At 41.3% G+C, this 26,014-nt stretch overlaps 1 protein-coding gene across 3 annotated transcripts in view; it reads right to left on the bottom strand.

Moving 5' to 3' along the window:
* The window catches only part of SOBP (sine oculis binding protein homolog), a 226,740-nt gene that overhangs the window by 161,377 nt on the left and 39,349 nt on the right, over window positions 1–26,014 (bottom strand). For all 3 annotated transcript variants that reach the window (XM_084831334.1, XM_084831342.1, XM_084831325.1), the window contains exon 4: window positions 6,551–6,702. In XM_084831334.1, coding sequence (XP_084687460.1) covers window positions 6,551–6,702 — 152 coding nt within the window. The remainder of the gene's footprint in view (window positions 1–6,550; window positions 6,703–26,014) is intronic.

The following is a 26,014-nucleotide window of genomic DNA, read 5'->3' as shown; positions in this document are numbered from 1 at the left end:
TGGTGCAAGAGCTGCAGGGGGAAGGAAAAGAAGGGAAAGTCCAGCTGCATGACTCGAAATCTGCTCAGGTGACATTGGATTTTGTTGTTTGTATGCTGCATTCGGGAATGGCTCCACAGTTGCAGCATGTGTTTTATATTCAACCTGTTCTGGAGGGGGTTGCACTCCCCCTAAAGGATCACGTTCGTAGTTTGGGGGTGCTCTTGGATCCAGAACTGTCACTTGAGGCACAGGTGAACTCAGTGGCACGGAGCACTTTTTATCAGCTTAGGCTGGTATACCAACTACGCCCTTATCTGGACAGAGATAGCCTAGCTACAGTTATCCATGCTCTGATAACTTCTCGTCTGGATTACTGCAATGTGTTATACGTGGGGCTGCCTTTGAAAACAGTCCGGAAACTTCAGCTGGTCCAAAATAGGGCAGCAAGATTGTTAACAGGGACTGGCCTGCGAGCTCATATTACGCCAGTACTTTTCCAGCTGCACTGGCTGCCAGTCCATTTCCGGGCCCGATTCAAAGTGCTGGTGTTAACATTCAAAGCCCTTAACGGCTTGGGGCCAGGTTACCTGAAGGATCGCCTCCTCCCATATGTGCCTGCCTGGACCTTAAGATCATCGTCAGCGGCCCTTCTCCGTGAGCCCCTGCCAAAGGAAGTGAGGCGGGTGGCTACTAGGAGGAGGGCTTTTTCTGCTGTGGCACCCCGGCTCTGGAATGAGCTCCCTGGTGAGGTTCGCCTGGCACCTACATTGTATTCCTTTCGGCGCCAGGTGAAGACCTTTTTATTTTCCCAGGCATTTTAGCATTTTAGCTTTCTAAATTTTTATCTTTGGTGTTTTAAATCTGTATTTTAAACTCCTGCACTGCTGCTAGGTTTTATTGTGGTTGTATTGTTATATTGTGGTTTTAATGTTCTATATATTTTAAATTGTTTTATTGTGTGCTGTTTGGTTTTAATTTTTGTGAACCGCCAGAGAGCTTCGGCTATTGGGTGGTATAGAAATGAAATAAATAAATAAAATAAATAAAATGTGTGTTTTTGATATTGGAGGTACTTTAAAACGATTTCCAGGTGGTTGTCATAAATAATCTGACTCAAATTAGTATTTGTAAATGGACAGAAAATGTGCTAAATATATTTGAGGCATATCCTGACCTGTGGAGGTGTTTAAAAATGTAAATGTAGATTAAGTCCCGATTGTTCACATAACACCTGGTAATAAGAGATTTATCAGTTATGCATTTTTATTTTTGATGCATAAATTAATATTCCTTCTATTCCATTTTTTTTTCCCGACAAGCCTAAGTGCTTACTGCTGTCTGCTGCGCTTCTTAGTCAGGGTAGAGAAGAAAAGTCTGCCTAGTACAATCCATTAGGAAATCCAAGCCATAAATGAAGTGACCACAAAGACCTATCAGTTAGCAGAAATGCAGCAGCTGTACATATTTATTGTAACACAACACTATATTGTTGCAGAGATGTGCTGTTTAAAACATGCATAAGGCAGGTGAAATGTGACCATATTATTTCTCTGTTTGAAAAACGAGAAGGTATAGAGTGGCATAACCTCAAATACATAAATAAACATTACACTAATGGAAAAGACAGGTACATAACCAGTCTGGCAGTAACAGTTTAAAGGTCACTGGTTAAATCTGAAACCTTTGCAGCCTTGCATCTTTGATCTTATGCTATATATGAATGATACGGTCCTACCGGTCACAGAACAACGGACACAAAAAGAACTGCAAGAAGCTGCTGAATGCTACTGCATCTTCTTACACTGAAGAGCAGAAGGAAAATTATTTGAGCATTACACCTTACTCTTGAACACATGTGTAGACTGACAGTACCAAAGATCATTTTGCTTCCTGCTACATTCATAAAACAAGGCTTTCACAAATATAACTGACAGAAAAATGGCATATTCTTACTTGATTGAAAAAAGAAAAAGAAGAAAGTAAATGATCTTAGCAGAAACCCCAACAACACTTGTTCCCAAATAGTCCTGAAGTTAACTGGGCTTCAGTGGGTCTTAATTTAGGGCTACTTCAACATATCCACTTGGGCATTAGGTGAATGGCAAGATTTCATAGTCTGGTCAGGTCATCTGAGTATACCAATTCATTTTGATCCCTGGAGGAGACACATGGGGATTTGGGAATCAAAAGTGTGGTTTCAATTTGGATATCACAGCAGCCGTGGAAGATTTAAGATTGTGGTTGCAATCCTATGTACACTTAAATGAGCCACATTGAATACAGTGGGATCTACTTCCACGTTAACATGAAAAGGTTTGTGTTGTAAAAGTGATTGAGGCACAGAACACAGAACAGACTAAGAACACTTTTAGACAGACTGCAGTTTGCTAATATGGACCTGACATGGTCTAAAATCATATGATAACTGGTAAATTGCTACATGCCCTATAGGCTATTTTGAATCCAAAGGCTCAGCTTGGTAGTTGGCGACCTGGGAATCCTACTTAGAGTAGACCCATTGAAATGAATGGGACTAAGTCAGTTTAACGTAAATCCCATTAGGTTGGATTTTACTCCTGCATTAAATTGTCTATTTAATTCTTTAGGCAAGATCCAAAATCATGTAACGAGTTCCACGTATACAATGGGACTTTCCCTTCCTCCCCTCCCCACTACTGCCCCCCAAATCAGCTCTGGATGGTTCCCCAACCCTCTCTGTTCCACCGTCAGAAGTCTTTAGTGCCTGCAGAAGGCGCTTACTGGATACAACCCTTTGTCCCTAAGCATCTGTGTCACACATCAGCTTAGATTGAGAGTCCATTTATCTGGGAGTGGTGCCTGTATAACAGGGGTGGGCAACACATAGCCCACAGGCTGCATGAGTGCCCCTCCCCTCAGTCCTTCTGTTCAGCCCCCTCTGCCAGTGGTGCAGCAGCAGCAAAAATATCAGTGGTTTCCTACTGAAAGTTGCTAGCAAACCACTATGGAGCTTTGGAAGGCCAAATTTAGCTTGAATTTTTTTGGTAGCAAACATTTTTGCCAGTGGTGTGGTAGCTGGAATTGGCTCCTGGACCTTCCAAGGTTTCCTACCCTGTGGTATTGGAACTGAATGTCAACATGGATAATTGATCAACTTTATTGAACATAGCTGTAGTAAAAGATAGTGCTTCCACTTATATTATTCATCTTAACCAATACGCTATCCCATAGAAAAAAGCTGTTATTTTAGTTAGCACCTGTTATATCCTATCTACTGTATCTCATCCTCTGGCATTAAGTCCTCTTGCTATCACTGACACAGAACTGACCAAGCCAGCCATCTGATAAACTCTGTGAGCCTAATCCCAATCTCAATCCAGGAGAAGTGGAAATGTGCATGAATCTCTGCATGCACACAATCTGTTTGTAAACATGTTGTACAGGAGATGTGCCTTTAAAAGCCTTCCTTTTTGTGGATTCCGCCTCACCATATCAGGTGATTATCTTTGGCAAAATAATGTAACACAAATACAAGGGAAGTTAAATGTGCAATGGTACTTATTCCTTCAGCTAAACTCCAGATATTTTTTTCGATTAATGTTTGCAAATATTGGGATTTGGTTCGGTTTGAAGACAGTGGCCTGGTTCGTATTTGAATCTGGTGGAGTGAAGTAGTAAAAATAAGCAGATTTACATAATGCGTATCAGAAGAGGGCTGCTGCTAAATGGCCAGTGCTTTTTAGTTTGCTATCAGTTTCTTTTGAAAGATTTATTGTTTTCAGTTGTCATTTTGATTATTATTTTTTGTTTTTTAAAAGTCAACTTATTACAGATGTTTTTAATGGGATGAAGCTTTTAAAAGCCCAACACCACTACCTGGACAGCAGCAATACGTTAAATACACTCTGATCATTTAACAGCCTTGAATATGCACAAGGCTCTGCATACTGTTTTATTAATAGCGGTCCTTTCGGGGTTTGAGTCCATAAGAAATTCGTCTTGCTATTTACTTTGTTGCAGTTTTTATTCCATGCTTTTAAATTACCAGAGAATTGTTTTAAAATGAATAGTTTAAAAATTACTCTTCGCTTTCCTTTTAATCTTTCATTCAGGCCCCAGCTAAAGTCTTGCTATTTTCAGCTTCTTAGTAGTTCAAAAAGAATGTCATTCTTTCTACAGACACTGTCAAAATATTGCTTTAGGGCATAATCCTATGCATGTTTAGACAGAAGAAAATCCTACAACTCCCAGCATTCCCCAGCCAGCATGGCTGGATGGGGAATGATGGGAGTTGTAAGACTTTTATGTCCAAACATGCATTGGATTGCGCCCTTATTCCCTAATTCTTTCTACTGTCATAGCTCCTCTTTCTGATCTTCTACAACCTCTTCCTTCTTTTTTTAACACTGTTGTTTGCTTATGTGTTCTACTCATCATTTTCCCCATAGTTCTCTATTATTTTCTCTTAATTAGCTTCATTTTCTTTATCATATTCATTTCAAATTTATATGTGCTTATACATGGCTCCATTACTTTACTACTTATTTTCTTCTCTTCTTCTTGTGCTTCCCCCATGATTCTACCACCAATGTTTTTTGTTACTTTCTGAGCCTTTCTGAACTGACATCTTCAGTTTCATGTCTCTTTTTTCATTTGCTGTGTCATATCTCTAGAATGTTTTGCCTACAGGCATTAGGTCTGCCCCCTCACTATTTTTTTTTTTTAAAAAAACAGCCCCTGAAGACTTATTTGCTTACGCAAGCCTTTGCTACCTAATTCCCTCTGCCCCTTCCTTTCCTTTCCCCTTCCATTTCTGGTCCTGTTAGACCAGATGAACCCTGTAACAGGGTTCATCATATGCTTTAACTTTTGTACAGCCTTTGATTTTTGCAGCATAATATAAAGAATAAATGTTATTATGTTTTGTTTGCATATACATTTTCATCATTCTTTCTTGTAAACTGCCCTGGGAATATGATTGAAGGACAATATAAGTAAACCTATAAGAAAACATACAAATAAATAAAATATTAAATGTTTCTTCTTTCCACAGCCACCATGAGCACTCAATGATCTTTTAAGGTTCATAGTGACCTCATAGATATGGTAAGCATTCAGTCACAAAAAAATCCTTTAATGAAGTATCATATTTTATATTAAAAAATCTATTTCATGTAATTTGGTTGCAGCACTAATGTAAAGTCTCTATTAAAGGAGTAAAATTAATTAGTGGTACCTCAGTATGTATTATGTACAATAAATGCCCCATGGTTAATTAAAACTGATGTTGTCATTTGGAGGAGGTACATGTGTGTATTGTTTTATTTGAAACAACAGCTCCTTAGCTTCTGGGTGTATGTAAACCCAGATGATACTTAAAGCCCTAAGCAGCTTGAGACCTTGATATTCGATAGAGCGCCTCTCCCTATATATTCCTGCCCAAGAACTGAGATCTATTGGAGGGGCTCTCCTCTGCGCCTCACCAGTGCGAGACATACACTATGGTGGGATGTGGGAGAGGGCCTTCTCTTCTATGGCACCCCAGTTGTGGAATGCCCTCCCTATGGAGGCCTGATTAGTGCAGACTTTGATTTCATTTTGGCGCAAAGTAAAAACATGGCTTTTTACCAAAGCCTTTGAGGGCTAAATGCATTCCCTAAAGTAGCACACTGTTTTATTGTTTTAGATTTTAATTGGTATTAGCTTAATGGTTTAATATGTTTTAGGTATTTAAATTATTTATTGTTTTCTACTGTTTAAATTGATTTTATCTGTATGCCGCCCTGAGATCTTAATGATATACGGCAGGATACAAATATTTTAAATAAATAAATAAACAACAAACAAAAGCAATTTCAGTCACTTTTCTTCATAAATCAGCTGTTACTTTTATTATCCAATATTACAACTGCATTTCAGTTCAATTCAGAATAAAATGTTATGTAGTTCAGAACAGCCCCTAGACTAATTATGATGTTTTATGTACTAACACAACTCAAATAATAAACTGAAATGTCTGAAATGTTTAACAGCATGCACAAATTCATTAAAGAGAGAGCGAGAAGCAAAGGGTCTAAACATCACTGGAGTCAATGGAAAGAATTCAAGTAACCTACAAAGGGCTTTGGATAAAGTCTTTAATCACAGTTCTAATCCTACTGTCAGCTGTAGTGAGTGACAAACACTTTGCTGATGTTATCTAGGTAGGGAGCAAACCTCCGACTGAGGTTTATATTCCTGCTGCTTTCTGGCATTAGTTTTAAGCTTCTTCTCATTTCAGCCGTAATACTTACAAAATTGTAAGTGCAATTAGAATACTTGTGGCTCTTATTTTATAGCACAATATTAATATATTGTCAATTTGTCAATCCAACTGTCTTTAAAGAATGCATACACACCTGGCTGGTACAAACTGATGAGATAGGGTACATTTTTATCAAAAGCCTTGATAGTTCAGCAGACAGCATGTATGAGAAGGAGGAGAGAAGAGAAGGGAAATGGGAAGAAACAATGTTTCCTAACATTAAAATGCCACTTGAAATATTGTTTAGGGCCATGTTCTTTGCATGTTGCAATCCTATTTTCTTACCTTGTTTCTCTTGAAGTATGCTCTTCGGCAAGCTGCAAAGCATTTCTCGCTGCAAAAGCATTTCACTTCACTCCCCATACTCAGAGAATAGCGCTTGATTCCCACTTTCTGGCACCAGGCACACATTATTTGTACATTTGACACATCATCTTCTGCAACAAAAAAGACAAGAATGACATTTCTATACCAGAATGAGCACCCTGTCAGACATCCATATGCTACATCTCGAACACCTATTTCCATAATCTTCCTTTCTCATATCTACTTCTCTGTAAGCAATAAATGTTTGCACCTTTATGTTTATCTGCCTGTTCCTATAGCAGCTGGTGACAAGCTGTCTTGCTCTTCAACTGTCTGGAAGAGATTATCAATTTTATAAATGATCTAACGCACTGCAATTTAAGGAGTTCTTAGCATTTTAAAGAAAGCATTGAACGTTATTTTATTAACATCAGTAACTAAAGCCAAAAGATATTGTAACATTCCCATTACTTACAGACCAAGAGAGTCAAGTCAATATCATCTGCTTATGAAAGCCAGGAATACTATTCATGTTACCAATTTGGGTAGGTTGAACAAGTATAAAGGAAGGAGTGGAACCGCAGTGGCAAGCTCCACCCCTACCTACATTTATTCAATTGGTTGTGTGAACAGACCCTACATAAGTAGAAACTATATGTGTGTAGGCTCTTTACACAGTCATCTGCCCAGAGAACATTAGTTATTGGGCAGATTAGAAATTAATAAATAAATAGCTAAAATAAATAAATATTGCGAAACCTGAAAAAGCTTGCTACTGTGATCTTGTTCCTCCCTCTATGTACAGTCAGTCTACACATAGCAGTTATGTGAACAGTGCTAGTATGCTTTTACCAGCAATACAGGTTGTGACATAACAAGATCACTGGTATATCCATATAAAAGAACAGTAATGGAGTAGGGGGAGGGAATGCCACACAAACTTTCCTAATGTTAATGTGCTTGTCAAAAGTTCATTTATTTTATCTTAATCTAAATTTCTTTGACAGCCTCAGTTATCCCTGTTCATGAATTTAAAAGTTTTAGGGCACTATGGGATCTGCCCTGGGTACTTGTAAGCCTCTGAACTTGAAGGCTTACAAATATCCACTGCAACGTGCCTCCTAATCCCCATGACCATTTTAGCTAGATGGGTGTTTTCAACCATCTAGTGGAGGCTTTAGGGAGGAGGAGGAAGGAGGCTGGGATGTCTGGGCATAGCTCGTAATACCACATCCCTGGTCTCCTCCCCTTCCTGCCCAGCAGCACGCCCCCTTTTACCCATGTATGAACTCACATTTGTGAGCATAGCAACAGCTGGTGTGGTTCTCTCCACACCAGCTGTGAGAAGGCGAGGGGAGGCCGAGCATAGTTTCCTGGCTCCAAAGTCGGAGCCCTGTCCCCAACCTTGGAGCCGGAAAACCAAACAATCCTATATTCCCCAGACATTGTCTGGAGGGCACAGGATTCCTCTCCACAGAGAATGAAATATATAGAAGTATTTCATTTAACAAGTTGATACAACTTCAATGTCTTTAAAAAAAAATCCTTCAGATTTTAAAAGCAAAATTTGAAAACGTTCAAAAACCAAAATGTCTGATTGCGAAATTAAAAAGTTGCATAATTAAAATCTGCATTACATTTGTATTTTAGCTCTAGTATATTTTATTCATTTACTTACCCTTCTTTTCAAACTAAATTTTCTATAACATCTGGTCTGTGGAAGGGCCAAATAGCTTTTCCCACCCCTGCCCTGTAGCTATACTCCAAAATCTGCTGCCAGTGAGACTGCCTTATTTCATGTAATGGTCAGCCTGGCCTTGTTCCTCTGGTTCCCATCTTGAACTTCTTTTCCACCTGGAGGGTATCTAAGTAAAATAATCTCCTCTTTCTCATACCCCTCTGAAACATCCTGTTTTTCCCAGCCAGAGATGTCAAGAGGAGAAAATGTGAGTGAGTGAGAGACAAAGAGGAGAGTATATGAAGAAAATAATAACCTTGTTTGCACACTTACTAGAACCCATGGATTTGCATTACTGTAGGCATAGTAACATATCCCATCTTGACAGGTTGATGCGGTTAAGTCACAATAGCACTATGACCCAAGATGCACGCGAAAGCAATGTGGACAGGACCATATATGGTTCAGTTGCATATCATGCTGTCCCTGTTGCTCCCTGTTTAACAAACTATATTTATTATTTATTATGTATTATTTATTTTATTTTATTTTATTTCATTTATTTATTTCTTTTATTTCATTTCTATACCACCCAATAGCCGAAGCTCTCTGGGTGATTTACAAAAACTGCCCAGAGTTTTGAAATTTAAATAGCATTTAAATAGCTGCACAGCAGCAAGACTAATCCTCTGTATCTCCCACCATGTATTAGTATTTTGCTTAGTTGGATAAAGGCCAAGTTGCTGCATTCTGGGCCAGCTGAAGTTTTGAAACTGTCTCCAAAAGCAGCTCCACATAAAGCACACTGCAGTATTGTTCAGTAGTTGAGAGAATGCAAAACAGTGGCAATGTATTTCTTTCCCAGAAAGTGGTACATCCAGTATAACAGCCAAAACTGGTGAAAAGTAATCCTTGCCACAAAGACCACCTGTGCATCCAAGAGCAGATCTGAATCCAGACTGTAAAACAGAACCTTTTGGGAAAGCATGGCTTCATGCAGAACAGGAATATCTACTTCCCCTTTGGGCAGTGGACCATCCACTACAAGCAACTCTGTCTGGACCGAGTTTCAGTGTTTTCATCTTCATCCAACCAATTACTAATCTCAAGCAATCATTCAGTTACCTTCCAGTTTCACCAAGCTCTGTTAAAAGAGAAAGTAGATCTGGGTGACATCATCATATTGATGGCACTTCACTCCACAGCCTCTCTCAGTGGTTTCCTATCCATGTAAAAGGGCATGGGTGTCAACAACTAAAATTTGTCCAATAAGAATTTATAGAATCATAGAGTTGAAAAGACCTCAAAGGTCAGCTAGTCCACCATCCTGCCAATACAGGAAATCCACTACAACAGCATCACTGGTAACTGACCATCCAGACTGCTTAAAAATCTCTAATGAAGGAGAGTGCACCACCTTCAGAGGCAGTCTGTTCCATTGTCAGACACCTGATACCACCTGGACATTCTTCCGAATGTGTAGTTAAAATCCCATTTCTTGTGATTTGAACCTGTTGGTCCTATTCCCTAGAGCAAAAAACAAACACATTTGTTCCATAATCTATGAAACAGCCCTTGAAATATTTGAAGATATTCAAATATCACCTCTTAGTCATCTCTTATCTAGGCTAAACATACCCAACTCCTTTGCTCATAGGACTTGGTCTCCAGGCCTCTCATTCTCTTCATTGCCCTACTCTGGACACGTTCAGCAGGAAACCCCTAAAGAAATCTGGAATCCATTTGGATCCATCAGTCTTTGAGGGCAGACCTTCTTAACAGTCCACTGCCACTCCCTAAGACATGGTGTTTGGTCCTGCTTTGAGCTTTCGTGATACTGAAAAAAATAAATAAACAAGAACATAGTACAGCCTAAATGCTTACTTGTAATTAAGGCCCACTGAGTTCAATAGGACTTATTCCCACAAATATGTTTGTATAGGACTGTTGCCTTAAAATATATTTATATTTATTGATGCAATATCCAGAATTCATGTTTAAAATTTTTTAATTTATTTTATGGATTTATATCCACCTTTTAGAAATTCAACATTACCCTGCTTCCTTAAAACTGAATGATCCTGCAGCATACTTCCCAGTGAATTCCAATCTTCATGGACAACATTTACATGCAAACAGATTTTGCATGATCCCTCTTCCACAATTCACTCTCCTAAACACTCTAGATTCTTAATTGTTCAAGATTTTCCATATAAACAGTTTTCTATCACTGCTTCAAAGTTTTTTAAAGTGCAATCCTATGCAAGTTTACACAGAAGTAAGACCCTCTGAGTTCAATGGGCATTATTTTCAGATAAGTGTGTATTGGACTACAGCCTACCATAGCAAATGTATTAGAATATTTGGATTTTTAAAAAAACTGCAAAAGAACAACAACAACAACCATAATCTCTGGGCATAAAATACAAATTCACATGGTTTTGAAAGCTGGAGAGCCTGATTAAACCTAAAAGCTCATTGTCAACATCATACAACTTTTATTGATAAATATAAATCACACCACAATTTGATAGTAGTAGAAAATGCTATTAAACTGGCAATATTTATTCTGTTAACATGAATCAAAGGTGGCACATGGTTTTGAGTTATGGTAGCTAGGGAAAGCAGCCAAATGCCGTTAGTACAAATTAGTTCACTGATAATTCTACAGAATTATGACAGCACTGCTACAAAACAAATCCTTTACAGGGGGAATGGAATAGCTTTATGACAGATTCTCTGAACCTTGAATTGTCCACAGTGCATGGACTACAAAATGGTTTAGTAATTATTCTTTTGGGCATCTTTATAGCAATCAAACAATGAGTATCTGGGTTGTAAAAGTTGTGGTAAACTGAATTTGAGAACATAAGCTTGGTTTCCAAATATTTCCTTCTTTCTCATTGACCTGCTGCATTGCTTTATCCAGGTGGCTCAATAACCCCCACTGTACAAGTAAATTAAAGTTACTTTGCAAATATACCACAAATTTTTGAGGTGCCATATGAGCAATACACCAGAGAGCTGTAATTTGAGAGATTCAATGTAAAATCCTGTTGAAATCAATGTAAATGTAAAATCCCATTTAAATACATTCAGGCCTTATATTTCATACGTGGCATCAACCTACACTGAGACCGGTGCAGGCCCACCATGGTTTGTGCCATCCAGATAGGTGCTGTAGCAATTATTGTCCTATGGAAATGTGGAACTTTTTCCCACAGGACACATACACTTATACTCAGCTCAGGAAGCCAGGAAGTGATTTGCATGTGTGAAACAGGAATCTCAGGTTAAAGCCACAGCGACTTCCTGTCACTTCAAATGCAATACTTTCAAATGTGAACAGTTCACATTTGCAGCTCAAGTATTTAATAGTGAAGTGATGATAAGCCACTGAGTGGTATACATGCATTTATTTATTCATTTATTTAATTTATATCCCGGCTTTCCACCAAAAAATGGCACTCAATCTGCCTAACAAGAAAGTATAGATTGAAAACAAAATCTTAATTAAAACATAACATATAAACAAATAAAACACTATTAAAAACACAAACTAAAAGAAATAAACAGCACACAACCAACTAAAATCTCCTTCAGCAACAGACCAACTTACATGCCAAAGGCCTGGCTGAATTTTTTTTTAACTTTCTCTGCTGGCTGAAGGACAACAGAGAGTGGGCCAACCCAGCCTCCCTTGGGAGGGAGTTCCAGAGCCTGGAAGTTGCCACCGAGAAGTCTTTCTCTTGCATCCCTGGTCTAAAATAGGATATGCCTGGATTGCAGCACCTAGCAAAGAGCTGTTGCAACTTCACCAGTTTTGAAACTGTTGGACATCCTGTGGACCATGTGGTCTTTGGGCCCTGGTGTTTATGAGGTTTACCATGGTTTGAGGGAGGAAAAGTGAAGTACAGCATGTCTGTGAAATACACTCCTACTATTCAAGTTCTAAATATCCTGCATGTGTTGGTGGGATACCAAGGAATGTCTGCTATTAGAGACAATGGTAAAGGAATGTAAATATGAAAACCCTGCAGAATATCTGTAATAGAAATTCACATTTTGACCTGTTTCATTTATATTTGGTTTCTCCCTACACAATGCAGCAGGTAGAATCAAGAAGGGAATACAATACAGCCTGAACCAAGCAGTTTTCACGCTCCAGCTGCCAGCTAAAACACATGCATTTGTTTTGTATTGAGAAAGTAGGGTGACAGATACACTTTGTCAGATAAAAGGAAAACAGTACGGAGTCAAATGATGTCAGACACTCAGAAGACGTACAGGCAAGAGAATCTAAATCACAGTTCATTAATTATTTTTCACTCCTTTTACATAATTTACAGCAGCAATACACACACACACACACACACACCCCAGAAGGTTTCTATAGAATGTTTCCCTCACAGCAATCTACCCGCAGACATTGAATACATCATTTGTAAATAGACAGCAATATCCTATTTTCTAATAGTGAACTCATTCATAAAGTGTCAATCTTCATGTAGCCAAAATGGCACCATCCAAACCCGAGAGGAAAGTATTAGCAGGCTTGGGGGAACCCCAAGGTCTGCAGAAATACCTCCCCCCCACAAAAACCCACCCTTCAGGAAAAAAATCCCAAACTAGTTCAATGAGGTCAGAGCATGATCATTGACCATAGAATGCTAAGTGTCTGTTGGAGGGGAGGGAAGGAACAGAAAAAATGTGAGGATATGGATAGAATGCAAATAGGTCAGGAAGGACAGTAGCTCAGTGGCAGAGCACCTGCTTTTCATGCAGAAGGTCCCGGGTTCGATCCCCAGCATCTCCAGGTAGGGCTGGGAAAACTCCTGTCTGAAACCCAGGAGAGCCGTTGCTGCCAATCAGTGTTGACAATACTGGGCTAAATGGACCCAGGGTCTGACTCAGTATAAGGCAGCTTCCTGTGTTTCTGTGGAATATGCTGGAAAGGGGCATGGCTGACTGGCTGGCTAGAACTTTGAAAAGGAGTACCCCACATTGCAAAATGTTGCTGTTGGCCCCACTTGTTTTCTCTAAGTCCCAAACAATAATAAACAAAACAAAAATCAGTGGACACAAATATATTGAATGGCAAGAAGAACAAGCCCTTATTAAATACAGAAACTGAAGCAAACCTGAAACCATTTTGCTATTTTTGTGAACTGCCCAGAAAGCTTCGGCTATTGGGCGGTATAGAAATGAAATAATAAATAAATAAATAGCTTCAAATAAGTCAATCTTTCCATGAAACCTTAAAAAGTAGCCAAATACTTGCCCTTCTGCATCATAAATTAATACATTCACATCTGCCATCTCAAACATCAGTAGTTTGTTCCAGTAGTAAACTTCTTTATCTCAAGAGATGTGTACAAACTAAAATGAATAGGAGTAGCTTATTCTTAGCCGTTCTGATTCTCATTATCATTATCATTACCACTAGTGGTACTTGCAGGATATAATTTTTCTATTCAGTGTTGAGTGAAGATGCAAATCCCTTATGGTGTAATCCTATACATGTCTACTCAGAAGTAAGCTCCACTGAGTTCAGTGGGACATACTTCAAGGTAAATGTGTATAAGGATTGCTGCTTTAAAAATCATTCTGGAAGTGTTTACAGAAGTAATTAAGAAAAAAGTTCTTTGCCATGGGTGTCATTGTTGTGCACCTAAAATCTGGAGCAACAATTGGGAAGAGATTAATTTATTGTCAATCCCTGCCTCCCCCCCGAGTCCCACCCCTCAAAAAGCCTTCTGTTAATACTTCCAATATGAGTGATGTTCTATTACGGTAAAGTCTTGCTTGCTAGCTACCACTTTTTCCATGGTACTATAAAAACATATTTAGAACAGCATGGGTTCAATAAGGCAAACACAATTTTGGAAACACAAACAATAAAACATCTGCACTGTTTATCTCAATAAACATCTGCACTGTAGTAAATAGAACAGGTGACACCAATACAAGTTTCTTGCTGTCTTGTCAAGCCAAGAATTATTCAGGGAGTTCCAGGCTATGTTTTCTACACCAAGGTTATGTCATTAGATATGGAAGCAGGACTTCCCATAACTGTCGTACGCACAACACTTCTACGTGTCTCCTTATGGTTTACCAGCCTGTGTATGTTTCATAATGAACAATGCAATAAACACAGAGTGTTCACAGTGTTAAATCATGCTCCCAGTGGGAACAGTTTGTATAACAAGATAAAATTGTCACATTATTATAACTAAATATGCATCAGGCAAAAGCATGCTTCAATTAATGATCAATTGTTTGCAGTGCCATTTTAAGTCTTAATTAAGAACAATGCTTGGTGACTCCCCCCCCTCCCCCTTAACAATTTGAATTGAAGGAAATGAAGGAAAAGCTGCTACAGAAAAGTCAGTGGAAGTCAGTTTGGCCAACGTAGGGAGCAATCCTATGGCCGCTAGTCAGCAACTAGATGGCCATAGGCTAGGTTGGTTCCCGGGAACTGACCTCAGAGCCCATACTACGAGGTCAGTTCCCTGAGAACTGAACTCCACCCCTTCCCACGCTGCCTCGTAGGAAGCGCGGAACGGCCCTGTGCTCTATGCTCGGAAAAGGAGCGCAAAGCAGCAAAAACAGAGAGTTCCTGGGGGCGTGCCAGAGCGGGAAGTCACAAAAGCCAATACGACACATCCTATGTGTCATATGGCTGCCGCTTCCCGCGCTCTGAGGTCCCACAGCTAGACAGCAGAAATCAGCTGTCTAGCCGCAAATGCAGGGCAGCTGAAGTGCAGAGAAGATGATCCCCTCCACGCTTCTCCTCCCCTGCATTGGATAGGTGGTCGCCACCAAGTTCAGAGGCGGCCGCCTACCCTGGTAGAATTGCGCCCTTAGTCTCATATTGTATATTCCCCCCGCCCCTTCACACACACACACACACACACACACTCCTTTATTCTGTATGATCAGCAATATGAAGAGTTAAAAAATTTACACAGTCATAAAGACAGAGTTGCAGGTCCTGCCTTGCTTAGAAAAAAGAAATCTTCAAATTCTAGAGCTTATCTCAGTTCATTTGTTTTTAAGAAAATTGCTGCAGAATTCCAACATAGTATTATGACTTGGAGTTTTTCTTTTTCTTTTAAATGAAAGTATTGTTTTTACCTTGTGAATTTTCACAGTAGTAAATATTACAAGATGGAAAATGTCGAGGGTTTTGCAAAATTAGCTGAGGTGGTTAGTGTTTTGCCATATAAAACTGAATCTAGATGAATTGCTACGCTGTTGGGTTTTTGTTTGTTTGCATGATGACCTGTCAGATTTACAGGCTTTGGTTGAAATCCAGTTTTGCATCAGCAAAAGGCAAGCTTACACAGTGGATCTTCCCCTTCCCCTTCTCCCCACGCCTGCCACCAGTACTCCCTGCAAATTCTCTCTAGAGGGTCAGGGGGACCTACAGGACCTTCTGAACTGTGTTATTCCAGGCTGCAGTGGGAGAGGAGACTTGCTGAAATTGGGATCTTTGCTTGAGTGGTGCAAGACTTCTCCATCTGATTTGGGCCAATTCCCCTCTCCCACTATACCGCATAAGACACAGCCCCAAATGTTCAGCAACACCCCACCCCACCCTCTGGGAAGCCTATGAAGGAGGTCCAGAGGGGTTTAGGGGGAAGGAGGGGAAAGGAAAGATATGGTGCATGAGCTGCCTTCTACTTGTGCAACATTGGATTTCACCCTCTGCTTATCAGCTGACATTTTTAAAAAGTTGAATGTGAAAGGATATACCTGTGAAAGAGGAGATGGACGAATGAAACACTCTGCAACAAAAATCTCTTCTAGCTTTAAATTTTTTAAGCAGCTAATGAGCCCATTCATATGCTCTACTCTGCTGTTTTCAGTGTATGCCACTAACAATCAGAAAAGTAGATTATTTGGGCATAATCCAGCCAAGATTAATCAAATTTATACCCCACTGATTTCAATGGGAAATATTTAAGCACATGCATAAGTTATCCGTAGAAATGCTGGGACAGTTCTACCAGGTGTTTAAAAGGGGGATGAGGAAACTCTAATGCAGTTGTCATTTCTGGTTGCAGAAGCATAATGCTTGTAAAATCTAGCACTCTCCCTAACAGCATCTAACTTTTGATGGATTATGCCATTTCTTCCCAGCCTTAGAAGAAACACAGTAATTCTGTTTCTCTCTGCTGGATCTCTCTGAAAGACCACATAAGCACTGATATCCGCATTGCTGGTGCAATGTCCATATTCAGTGGCACTGGAGGGAAAACAAGAGCTTTGTCAGTCCTGGGGCCAAGATCATTTATAGTGCACAAATAGAGGATGGGTGCAGAGGATAGTGGGGTCATAGGCTCATCTTGGGCATGGGGCCGCGGTGGCTTAGTGGTTAAGACACTGAACTGCAGACTGGAAGGTCGGCAGGACAGCAGTTCGAGACCCGAGTGCTGCGTGACGGAGTGAGCTCCCGTCTTCAGTCCCAGCTTCTGCCAACCTAGCAGTTCAAAAGCAAGAAATTGCAAGTAGATAAAAAGGTACTGCTTTGGCAGGAAAGGTAACAGCGTTCCGTGCACCTCGGTGTTCAGTCATGCCGGCCACATGACCACGGAAGCGTCTTTGGACAGTGCTGGCTCTTCGGCTTAGAAATGGAGATGAGCACCACACCCTAGAGTTGGACACGACTGGTTGGGGACACCTTTATTAGGCTCATCTCAGAAAAGTCTGAGAGACAGGTCACCAAGCCCACGGCCCTTGGGACCTTGTCTATAAGGACACTGTACTTTACCCCTTTAACTTTAGCCCAGCATCGGCAAAACCTTGCGCCAACAAATGAGTGCAGCAAGGGATAAGACTCGGTTTATAGGGCAAAGGAGCCAAATATAAAGTCGGCATTGCTTGTTTCACAAAGGATGCTGCTCTTTTTCACACACGGTGCCACCTTTCTTTGCACCACAATAGCGACACATAGAATAGGACCTGACTGCAGTTGTTGAATTTGAAAGGTTAACAATAAGGCTGAAAGCTTTGATTGGTTTACATAATTAATCAGTGGCAATCAATTTTAATTGGTAAAGATATATTTAATTAGTGTACTTGAGAGTGAAGGGTATGCTTGTTTATTTTTTAGGGTTGCGTGGGTTCTGATATGTTGCTATAACAGTGAAGGAAACCTTAACTTTTAGATGTGTTTTCTTCTAACAATAAGTGGTAGCTTTTGTTTAATAAATTGCACGTTGTTCCACACTTCCTTCAGTATCTCAAGAGGTATCCAGAATGAGGATTTAGTAACATGCAATGTATTAAATTTAATCAATTAATCGGTTAAAAAGCCAGTAATCAATCAACTAAAAAGTCTTTAATCAGCTGGCATCCCTAGTTGATAATTAACTAGCATTTTCCATATCAAGACCTAAAAATATCTTTTATATAATGAATAGCTGAAACAGTAATGAATAGGTCTTCCTAATATGTTGACTGTCACAGAATCCAATTAAATAAAGTTTTCATGCCAGCAGCCAGTTTGTGGAAACAAATACTTTAAGGGTTCAATCCTATGCATGTTTAGACAGGAAAAAAGTCCTACAGTTCCCTGGGTGGGGAATGCTGGGAGTTGTAGGACCTGTTTCTGTCTAAACATGCATAAGATTGCACCCTAAATAAGTTTAGATTTTTAGTGATGAAAAAATGTCTAATTCTTTATATTATATTGCTGTCTCTAATTCAAAGCTGAAACTCCCACCTTCCCCCTAGGATTTCTACAGTTATTACTGTGGGTGCTCTCAGATGAGGCTTTTATTGTTCGACTGCCTTGCCACATTCATGGAATGTTACAGGGGGGTCCACACATCATTCTCTTCCATTCGTAACCCTCCCATGTTTTCCCACCACTTTTTCCATCTTTTTTATTTCCATTAAAAAGTCCCATTAAGGAGGAAAAGATGGACTAAGGCTATTAACAGCTACTAGTTCTGATGGCTATATGCCAACTCTGGTATGAGAGGCACTATGCTTATGTACACCAGTTGCTGGGGACATAGGCAGGAGGGTGCTGTTGCACTCATGTCCTACTTGTGGTTTTCCTTTGAGCAGAAACAGTGAACAGAATGCTGGACTAGAGGGACAGCGGTCTGATCTGGCATTGGTCTTCTTGTGTTCTTAGGTACTTATGAATAGCTGCACAACAGTTAGGACTAGAACTTCTCTGTCTGGAAGCACCCTCTGATGCTTAGGGTGCAATCCTATGGGGATAGGCAGCCACCTCCAAACCCGGAGACAACCGCCTATCCAATGCAGGGGAGAAGAAGCAGGGAGGGGATTGTCCCCTCTGCGCTTCAACCGCCCTGCATTTGCAGCTAAACAGCCGATTTCAGCTGTCTAGCCGGGGGACCTCAGAGCGTGGGATGCGGCAGCCAGAAGACATATAGGATGTGTCATATCGGCTTTTCCGACTTCCCGCTCCAGCACGCCCCCAGGAACTCCCCGTTTTTGCCACTTTCTCTCCTTTTCTGAGCGCAGAGCACAGGACCATTATGCACTGTCTGCGAGGCAGCGTGGGAGGGGGTGGAGGTCAGTTCTCAGGGAACCGACCTCGGAGCATGGACTCTGAAGTCAGTTCCTGGGAACTGACCTATCCTATGGCCATCTAGTCGTTGACTTGTGGCCATAGGATTGCTCCCTTGCACACTGATTTTATTACTAGATATGTGCTTCAGCTACAGTGGTCAGACTTTTAGAAAAAAACTTTTTAAAAAGATGCGGTATCAACAGCCTGTTATGTCTGTATGTATGGAATTATTACTGCAGTTGCATAGCATCTTCCTTTCAAAATCTAATCTTTAGGAGGAGACTAATCTTTTGGTAATGAATATCTTCCCAATTAATGCTAACACACTATTTTTGGAGAACCATCTCTTCTGCAAATTTTCCATTCATGTGCTAGGAGACTGTATTCTGATGAATAGCTCAGAAATGCCAGGACACATTACAAATATACTTTGTAGCCATGATTTAGCTCAGGCCCAGCCTAAGACATTTTGCTACCTGATGTGAAACTGCAAATGGTACCCACCCATAAACACAATCATGGTGCATAGTAAAAAGACCTCAGCCCCCACTTGCCCCAGTCCTGTTGAACCCATAAATGCCCACAGTTACATAGGAAAATCGTGGGTGGCGGGCACACACAGTTCTTGCAGCCACTGTATGTTCCTTCTGTTGCAAAATCTTTCAGTCTATATGTTTTAAAAACTTGATAGTTAACAAGCGAGAGGACCTGGGCCGGTCTTAATTATCCAGCTGCAATGAATAAGGAAAAACATGGAAGGGGGACATAGTAGGGTTAAGGTTAGGAAAAAGCAGCAAGTGAGAAAGGAAATGGATGGGAACTCTACCTTTGGCCATAAAATGACAGTCCTCCCCGTTCTCTGCTTCATAGTTCCTGCTACAGAGGAATTAAGAGGAGGATGAGGATTTTACAAACAAAACAAAATGCAGCTAGGGAAAAGGAAAGGAAATGCCCTTTGTAAAATGTAAACTCAAACTGGAGGCAGGACATGGCCACTTTTCTGAACTGGATGTCATTTTTTCCTCTTTCTGAGGAAGCAAACTTCTACAGACTTCCCTTTCCTGGCTTCCTAAAGGCTCCTGCTTCAGCCCAACTGAGAAAAGAGGGGAGGTGTTGCATTAGGGGGGCTATCTTTTAAATTTACGTTTTTGCACAGGAGATGGACTCCTTTTAGCTAGGCACAAACCAGATCACAGGAAATTCTCCAGTACCCCCTTTGTCAATCACTCCCTTTTTCTCCTTTTATTTTGAATTCTTCTGTTTCTTTCATCCATAAATGGAAGGAAAATGGGGGAAAGCAATGAAAGGGGGAAAGGAGGAGGTGAGTATGCTCACATTCACACTGTATGCTGAGCTCCACTTGGCTCTTCTCTGTTACTTCAGCGCCACGCAGTCAGGCCATGCACTAACCCATCACTTCAAGCCTCTCCTCTCTCTCTCTGTCTCACAGCATGCCAGATGGGAAAAAAGCAATGGTGACCCACTGGCACCTGATGAGAAAGAGGAGAGAGACCCATCATCACCCACCTTCTTCTTCATTTTTGGGCAGGAGGGAAGGGCAGGGAGAGGCCAGTGCCAGGCAGATGGCCAAGCAAAGCAGCAGCAGCAGTGGGCAACACAAGCCAGCCAGCCAAGTGACTGTGCTGGGAACGGGGGTGGCGGGGTGGGGTGCAGCAGCCTGACAGCAATGTGAACCAGGCAAAGGGCAGCTGAGCAGTGGCAGTTCAAGCCTGGCAGGAGGGTTTTGGGAGGAGCAGCTCTAGGAGCTATTGGACAGGGGGGTGGTTGTCCCCCACCTGCTGTCTGTCCTGATCTTCTGCCTTAGACAAAGGTTTCAGTCCAGTTCATTAGAGATCCAGAACCTGCTTTAGCTTGAAAACATATGAGCAGAGATTATAAAAGGTAGAAAACTGCCTTGCTACTTATCAATGCTGATATATACCATGATCTCAGTGCAGCAAGAGGGATCCACTCCTGGAACAGGCAGTTGTGCTCCCACCAATTTCCTTGCTAGACTGGGAAGCATACAGAAAGTGTTCTGGAGATATACTTCAGTACTGGAGTCGACCATCATAAAAGGGCATAACTGTATTTTATACCCTCTGGGCTGTATCCAGAGTTGAAAGAATAGGAAAAGTACAAGTGGTGTTGCGGTTCTGCTGGTGACTCTGTGTTCTGCTAGAGATTGTGCAACCACTAGCACAACAAGCACAACTAAAACAAGCAACACATAGGGCCAGTTCACATGACACAAGGGTGGTTAATATGCCACAGTGGCTTGTTAACCACCCTGTGGGTACTGGTTGCATGCCAGCCTGATTTGCATAATTGCCCTTGCAGGGGATGGCTTCTCATGTCATCAGAAGGGGAGCTTGTTGGGGTGGTTAACAAACCAACCAGAACCCATGGCCTGTTGTAGAGTTCTTTGGATGACATGAGAAGCCACGGCAAGGTGCTTGATTGGCAACCTGGTGCCTGTGGGTGCTGCAAGCCACCATGGCTTAAATAAACCATAGTAGGCTGCAGTAATCGTGCGAACCAGGTCATTGTGTAATGAAGTCATAAGTAGTTGTGAAAACATTTGTACAATGGCTTGCACAAGCACTTGTGCAAGCAGAATCAAAGCATCTGAGGCTTGCACAAGGATAAAAAAGAATTTTCAGAAGCGGTAGAAGCTTTGCACCAGCAGAATGACACTATTGGATATTGGATACAACCCTTAGTCACTGTCATTAATATAATTTGTATACATTAAGAATCATTTTCTATGCACCACAGAGAGAGCGCGCGCGTGCGCAATAGAGAGACTAGTGTCTGCCTGACGCTTTGCTGCCCAAAGCAGAGTTCAAATTGTGCCCCAGCATCTCACTAGAGCCAACACTTTAAACAGTCCTGCTGCACCATTCATATACCAGTTCCTGCCTTCATCTATCCCCACTCTCATGGTACTTCCTCAAGCAAGTTATTTCATCCTGCTGCATGGCAGGGCCAGCCCTGAAAAACACATGCTCCCAGTCTTGCCCACAGGCTGATCATTAAGAAACCCAGCACAAGGAATGAGAATTGGAAGACAAGGGGTTAATGTGCCAAGTGCTTGGTTCGTGTGTTGTTGGATTATTTGAGGGTTGTTTCCCCATTCAAACAAGCTATACTGTCCAGGTTCGGACAACGTGACAGGGTGAATAATTAGGTAAATGGCACTGTGGCTTAAACAAACTGCCATGGTTTAAGCTGTGGTGATCATGTGACCCAAGTCAAGGAAAGGAAAGAGAAAAAAGATAAAAGATAAAAGAAGGAGCCAATCATGTTGTGTATGAAAAGCATTCTAGGCATACTGCAAAGTAAAAACAGCACAGCCAAGAAATAGCATGTTGGAAAGAGGAAGCCAATGAAAGGAAATATAAAAAGGAGAAAGACAGGAATGAAAGGAGATAAAAATGAAATGAGCAAAGAGCTTCAGACATATATTAAAGCATGACGAGAAGAAACAGGAAAACCCAGTAGGCTATTGCAGAAATCAGTTTTAGAAATAGTGAGACTGGATTGTTGTTGTTGTTGTCAACAATTAAGAACATACAAATCTTTGAACTGTTACAGAGGGGGAAGATGTTACAGAGAGAAAATCAATAGAAAGAAAGAACAGAGATTTGAAAATCAAAAGAAAGAAAGCTATCATATGAAAAAGGGAGACTGAACCCTCTACCCACTATTTAATTACTCCCCCCACCACCTTCATGTGTTTCTTTCTGCTGGGCTCCCTTCAGGCGTCAGAGGCCTGGCTGAAGGAAAAATGACATCAGGAGAAGTTGTGGGGAGGTAAGCCACAGGTAATGAGAAGTGAACACTCCCTGTTCATGCATGCTTCAGTTCAGAATTCTATCCCCATTTTACATGACTAGAGCAGCTCTGGATCTGCCACCATCACATGGACTTCAAGCCAAAGAGTAGCCTTGAACCCAGATCTCCTAGATCTGGCTCTGGTAGTCTGGCTCTTTAGCCACTAGACCACCCTTAATTTCACTGATATAGGGTAGCTAAGAGGACTGCTCCCTTATATGGTTCCTAAATTCTTCCACAAAGCATTCACAATGTTCCTTGCTGAATGTTGAGTCTATATTAGGTCTATTTCTGCCTTCAATTAAGTCAATAGAGTGCAACAAAACTCCCATTGACTTAAACAGATACACAGAGGAGCCTGCTGTTATATAAATTTAGCAATTATTGCAATGTATACAACAGTAAATAATAACATAGCAATTAAACACCCTACTGCAGCCATAACAGTTACTTTTGGAGCTTATGAAAAACAGCAACCAATGCAAATGAATCATACCTCATATAAACCCTGAAAAATACCAGATCGGAAAGAATTGCTCCAGTAAGAATGTCATGAAAACATAAAGGGCGAAATCCCACATTGCATGACTGGACTTCCACTCATGCAAGGGGATTTCCCTTTCCTCTCTTCTCTCTGTGTCCCCAGCCCCCAAATCTGCTCCAAAGGGTCCCCCAAGCCTCTAGACCAGATTCAGGGTGTGTGCGGGGCTGCAGGAAGAAAGGGGAATCATCCCCCTCCCCATTCTCAGATGGAAGCTTTTCTGTCAGTGGAATAAGCTAACTGGGTACAACTCAAAGCATTTCAGAATAGTCTCTCTGGGAGATTAGATGATAGATAGATAGATAGATAGATAGATAGATAGATAGATAGATAGATAGATCGATCTCTCCCAGAGAGACTACTCTGAAATGCTTTGAGGGGTGTATGTGTGTGTGTGTGTGTGTGTGTATATATATATACACACACACACACACACACACACACACACATATATATATATATATATATATTTATGAGAGAGATCATATCGCCTCTCAGAGACAATACACAGATTTCAATATGAACTGAGACAGTGTTTGCCCTGGAAGGGTTTATCAACATGACAGAAGTACAAAATTAATTTCACCACTATGGTTATTTTGCTACATGTTTGATTTTAATCCTGACAATCTTCCATTACATTACTTAGGGTGCAATCCTTTGGCCGCTACTCAGCGGCTAGATGGCCATAGGATAGATCGGTTCCCTGATCTCCCGTGTTGCCTCGTAAGCGGCGCGGATCAGCCCCATGCTCCGCGCTTGTAAGAGGAGCATGGAGCAGCAAAAACAGGGCATTCCTGGGGGCAGGCCAGGGTGGGGAGGGAGGGAGTGCTGTTCTGACGCTTCCTATGTGTCGTCTGGCCCCCCACTCTGCCTTCCTGTGACTAGACAGCCGAAATCAGCTGTCTAGTCGCGAATGCAGGGTGGCTGAAGCACAGACAGGATGATCCCCTCCACGCTGCTTCTGCCCTGCATTGGAGAGGCTGTCGCCTCAGAGTTTGGAGGCAGCCGCTTATCCCGATAAGATTGCTCCCTCCAGTACTTTTAGCCAACCCTCAATACACTCTCCTGCTGCAAACCCAATTAAAGTGAACTGGGCTCAGATCAATGGGGGTTTCTTTAGAATAACTTTGTGAATGCATTATTCATCTGCTTAAGAAAAGATTTTGTGGAATTTTCAGGCATTATAATATCCCAAGGAAGTTAATAAATACAAATGTGGTTCTATTGCCCAAATCTTAAGAGCTCTCCCAGGTGGAGCCCTCATATAACCTGTCTAGCATTTCAAGTGGCACATCAGACTTTAGAAATCCACAAGAGCTAGCCAAATATTCCTTAACTGCATGACTGAACTTTCAGAATTTTTTTTCCCCATGGAGCAAAATTTTCACCAGGTGCTGCTTTTCCTGTCAGAGTAGTGTAATGAGTAGAGGAGCTGTGCTTGATGAGATTTTATCTCCTATGTTATTCTAAAAGGGGCAAGATTCTTCTCAGTGTCTGCAACAACCAATCCTAGATGGGCCCAATGTCACCAAAATTAGGTATTTGTATGCACTATGGATTTGAATGGGAGAATTAAGCTTGTGCCAAGACCTCCATCACCGAAATCAATGAAATCTAAAAGTGCATAGCTTAATTAATTCATGCCTGTTCACAGTGGGCTGGATCCAGATTGAGTTAGCTGCAGTTAAGTCTCACTGAAATAAGTTGGACAAGTTGGGTCATCACTTAAATCTCATTGATTCAATGGGAACTAAGTGTAAATAACTTAGACTGGAATCCTCGGCACACTTTCTGGGGAGTAACCCCCACTGAACACAGTGTATTTTACTTTGAGTAGACATACATAGGATTGTGCTGTTAGTCTGACTGTTTTGAAAGCACTGTGAGACAGAGACCTTTGAGGATTTCCATGTTTCTGCAATTCTAGAGTCATCTCATAGAATCATAGAATAGTAGGGTTGGAAGGGGCCTACAAGGCCATCGAGTCCAACCCCCTGCTCAATGCAGGAATCCAAGTCAGAGCATCCCTGACAGATGGCTGTCCAGCCTCGTCTTGAAGGCCTCCAGTGTGGGAGAGCCCACCACCTCCCCAGGTAATTGGTTCCATTGTCGTATTGCTTTCACAGTCAGGAAGTTTTTCCTGATGTTCAGCCAGAATCTGACTTCCTGTAACTTGAGCCCATTATTCCGTGTCCTGCACTCTGGGATGATCAAGAAGAGATCCTGGCCTTCCTCTCTGTGACAACCTTTCAAGTACTTGAAGAGTGCTATCATATCTCCCCTCAGTCTTCTCTTCTCAAGGCTAAACATGCCCAGTTCTTTCAGTCTCTCTTTGTGGGGCTTTCTTTCCAGTCCCCTGATCATCTTTGTTGCCCTCCTCTGAACCCTCTCCAGTTTGTCTGCATCCTTCTTCAAGTGTGGTGCCCAGAACTGGACACAGTACTCCAGATGAGGCCTAACCAGTGCTGAGTAGAGGGGAACTAGTACTTCCCGGGATTTGGAAGCGATGCTTCTATGAATGCAGCCCAAAAGAGCATTTGCCTTTTTTGCAGCCACATCACATTGTTGGCTCATATTCAGCTTGTGATCAACAACAATTCCAAGATCTTTCTCGCTTGTAGTGTTGTTGAGCCACGTATCCCCCATCTTGTAACTGTGCATTTGGTTTCTTTTCCCTATGTGCAGAACTTGGCATTTGTCCCTATTAAATGTCATTCTGTTGTTTTCTGCCCAGCGCTCCAGTCTATCAAAATCACTTTGAATTTTGTTTCTGTCTTCCAAAGTATTAGCTATCCCGCCCAATTTTGTGTCATCTGCAAATTTGATCAG

The sequence above is a fragment of the Heloderma suspectum genome, chromosome 1 (genome assembly GCF_057233095.1).
Source record: "Heloderma suspectum isolate Gila_16-S chromosome 1, 16-S_ref, whole genome shotgun sequence".
Taxonomy (NCBI): Eukaryota; Metazoa; Chordata; class Lepidosauria; order Squamata; family Helodermatidae; genus Heloderma; species Heloderma suspectum.
This window is presented reverse-complemented; position numbering and strand designations above follow the sequence as displayed.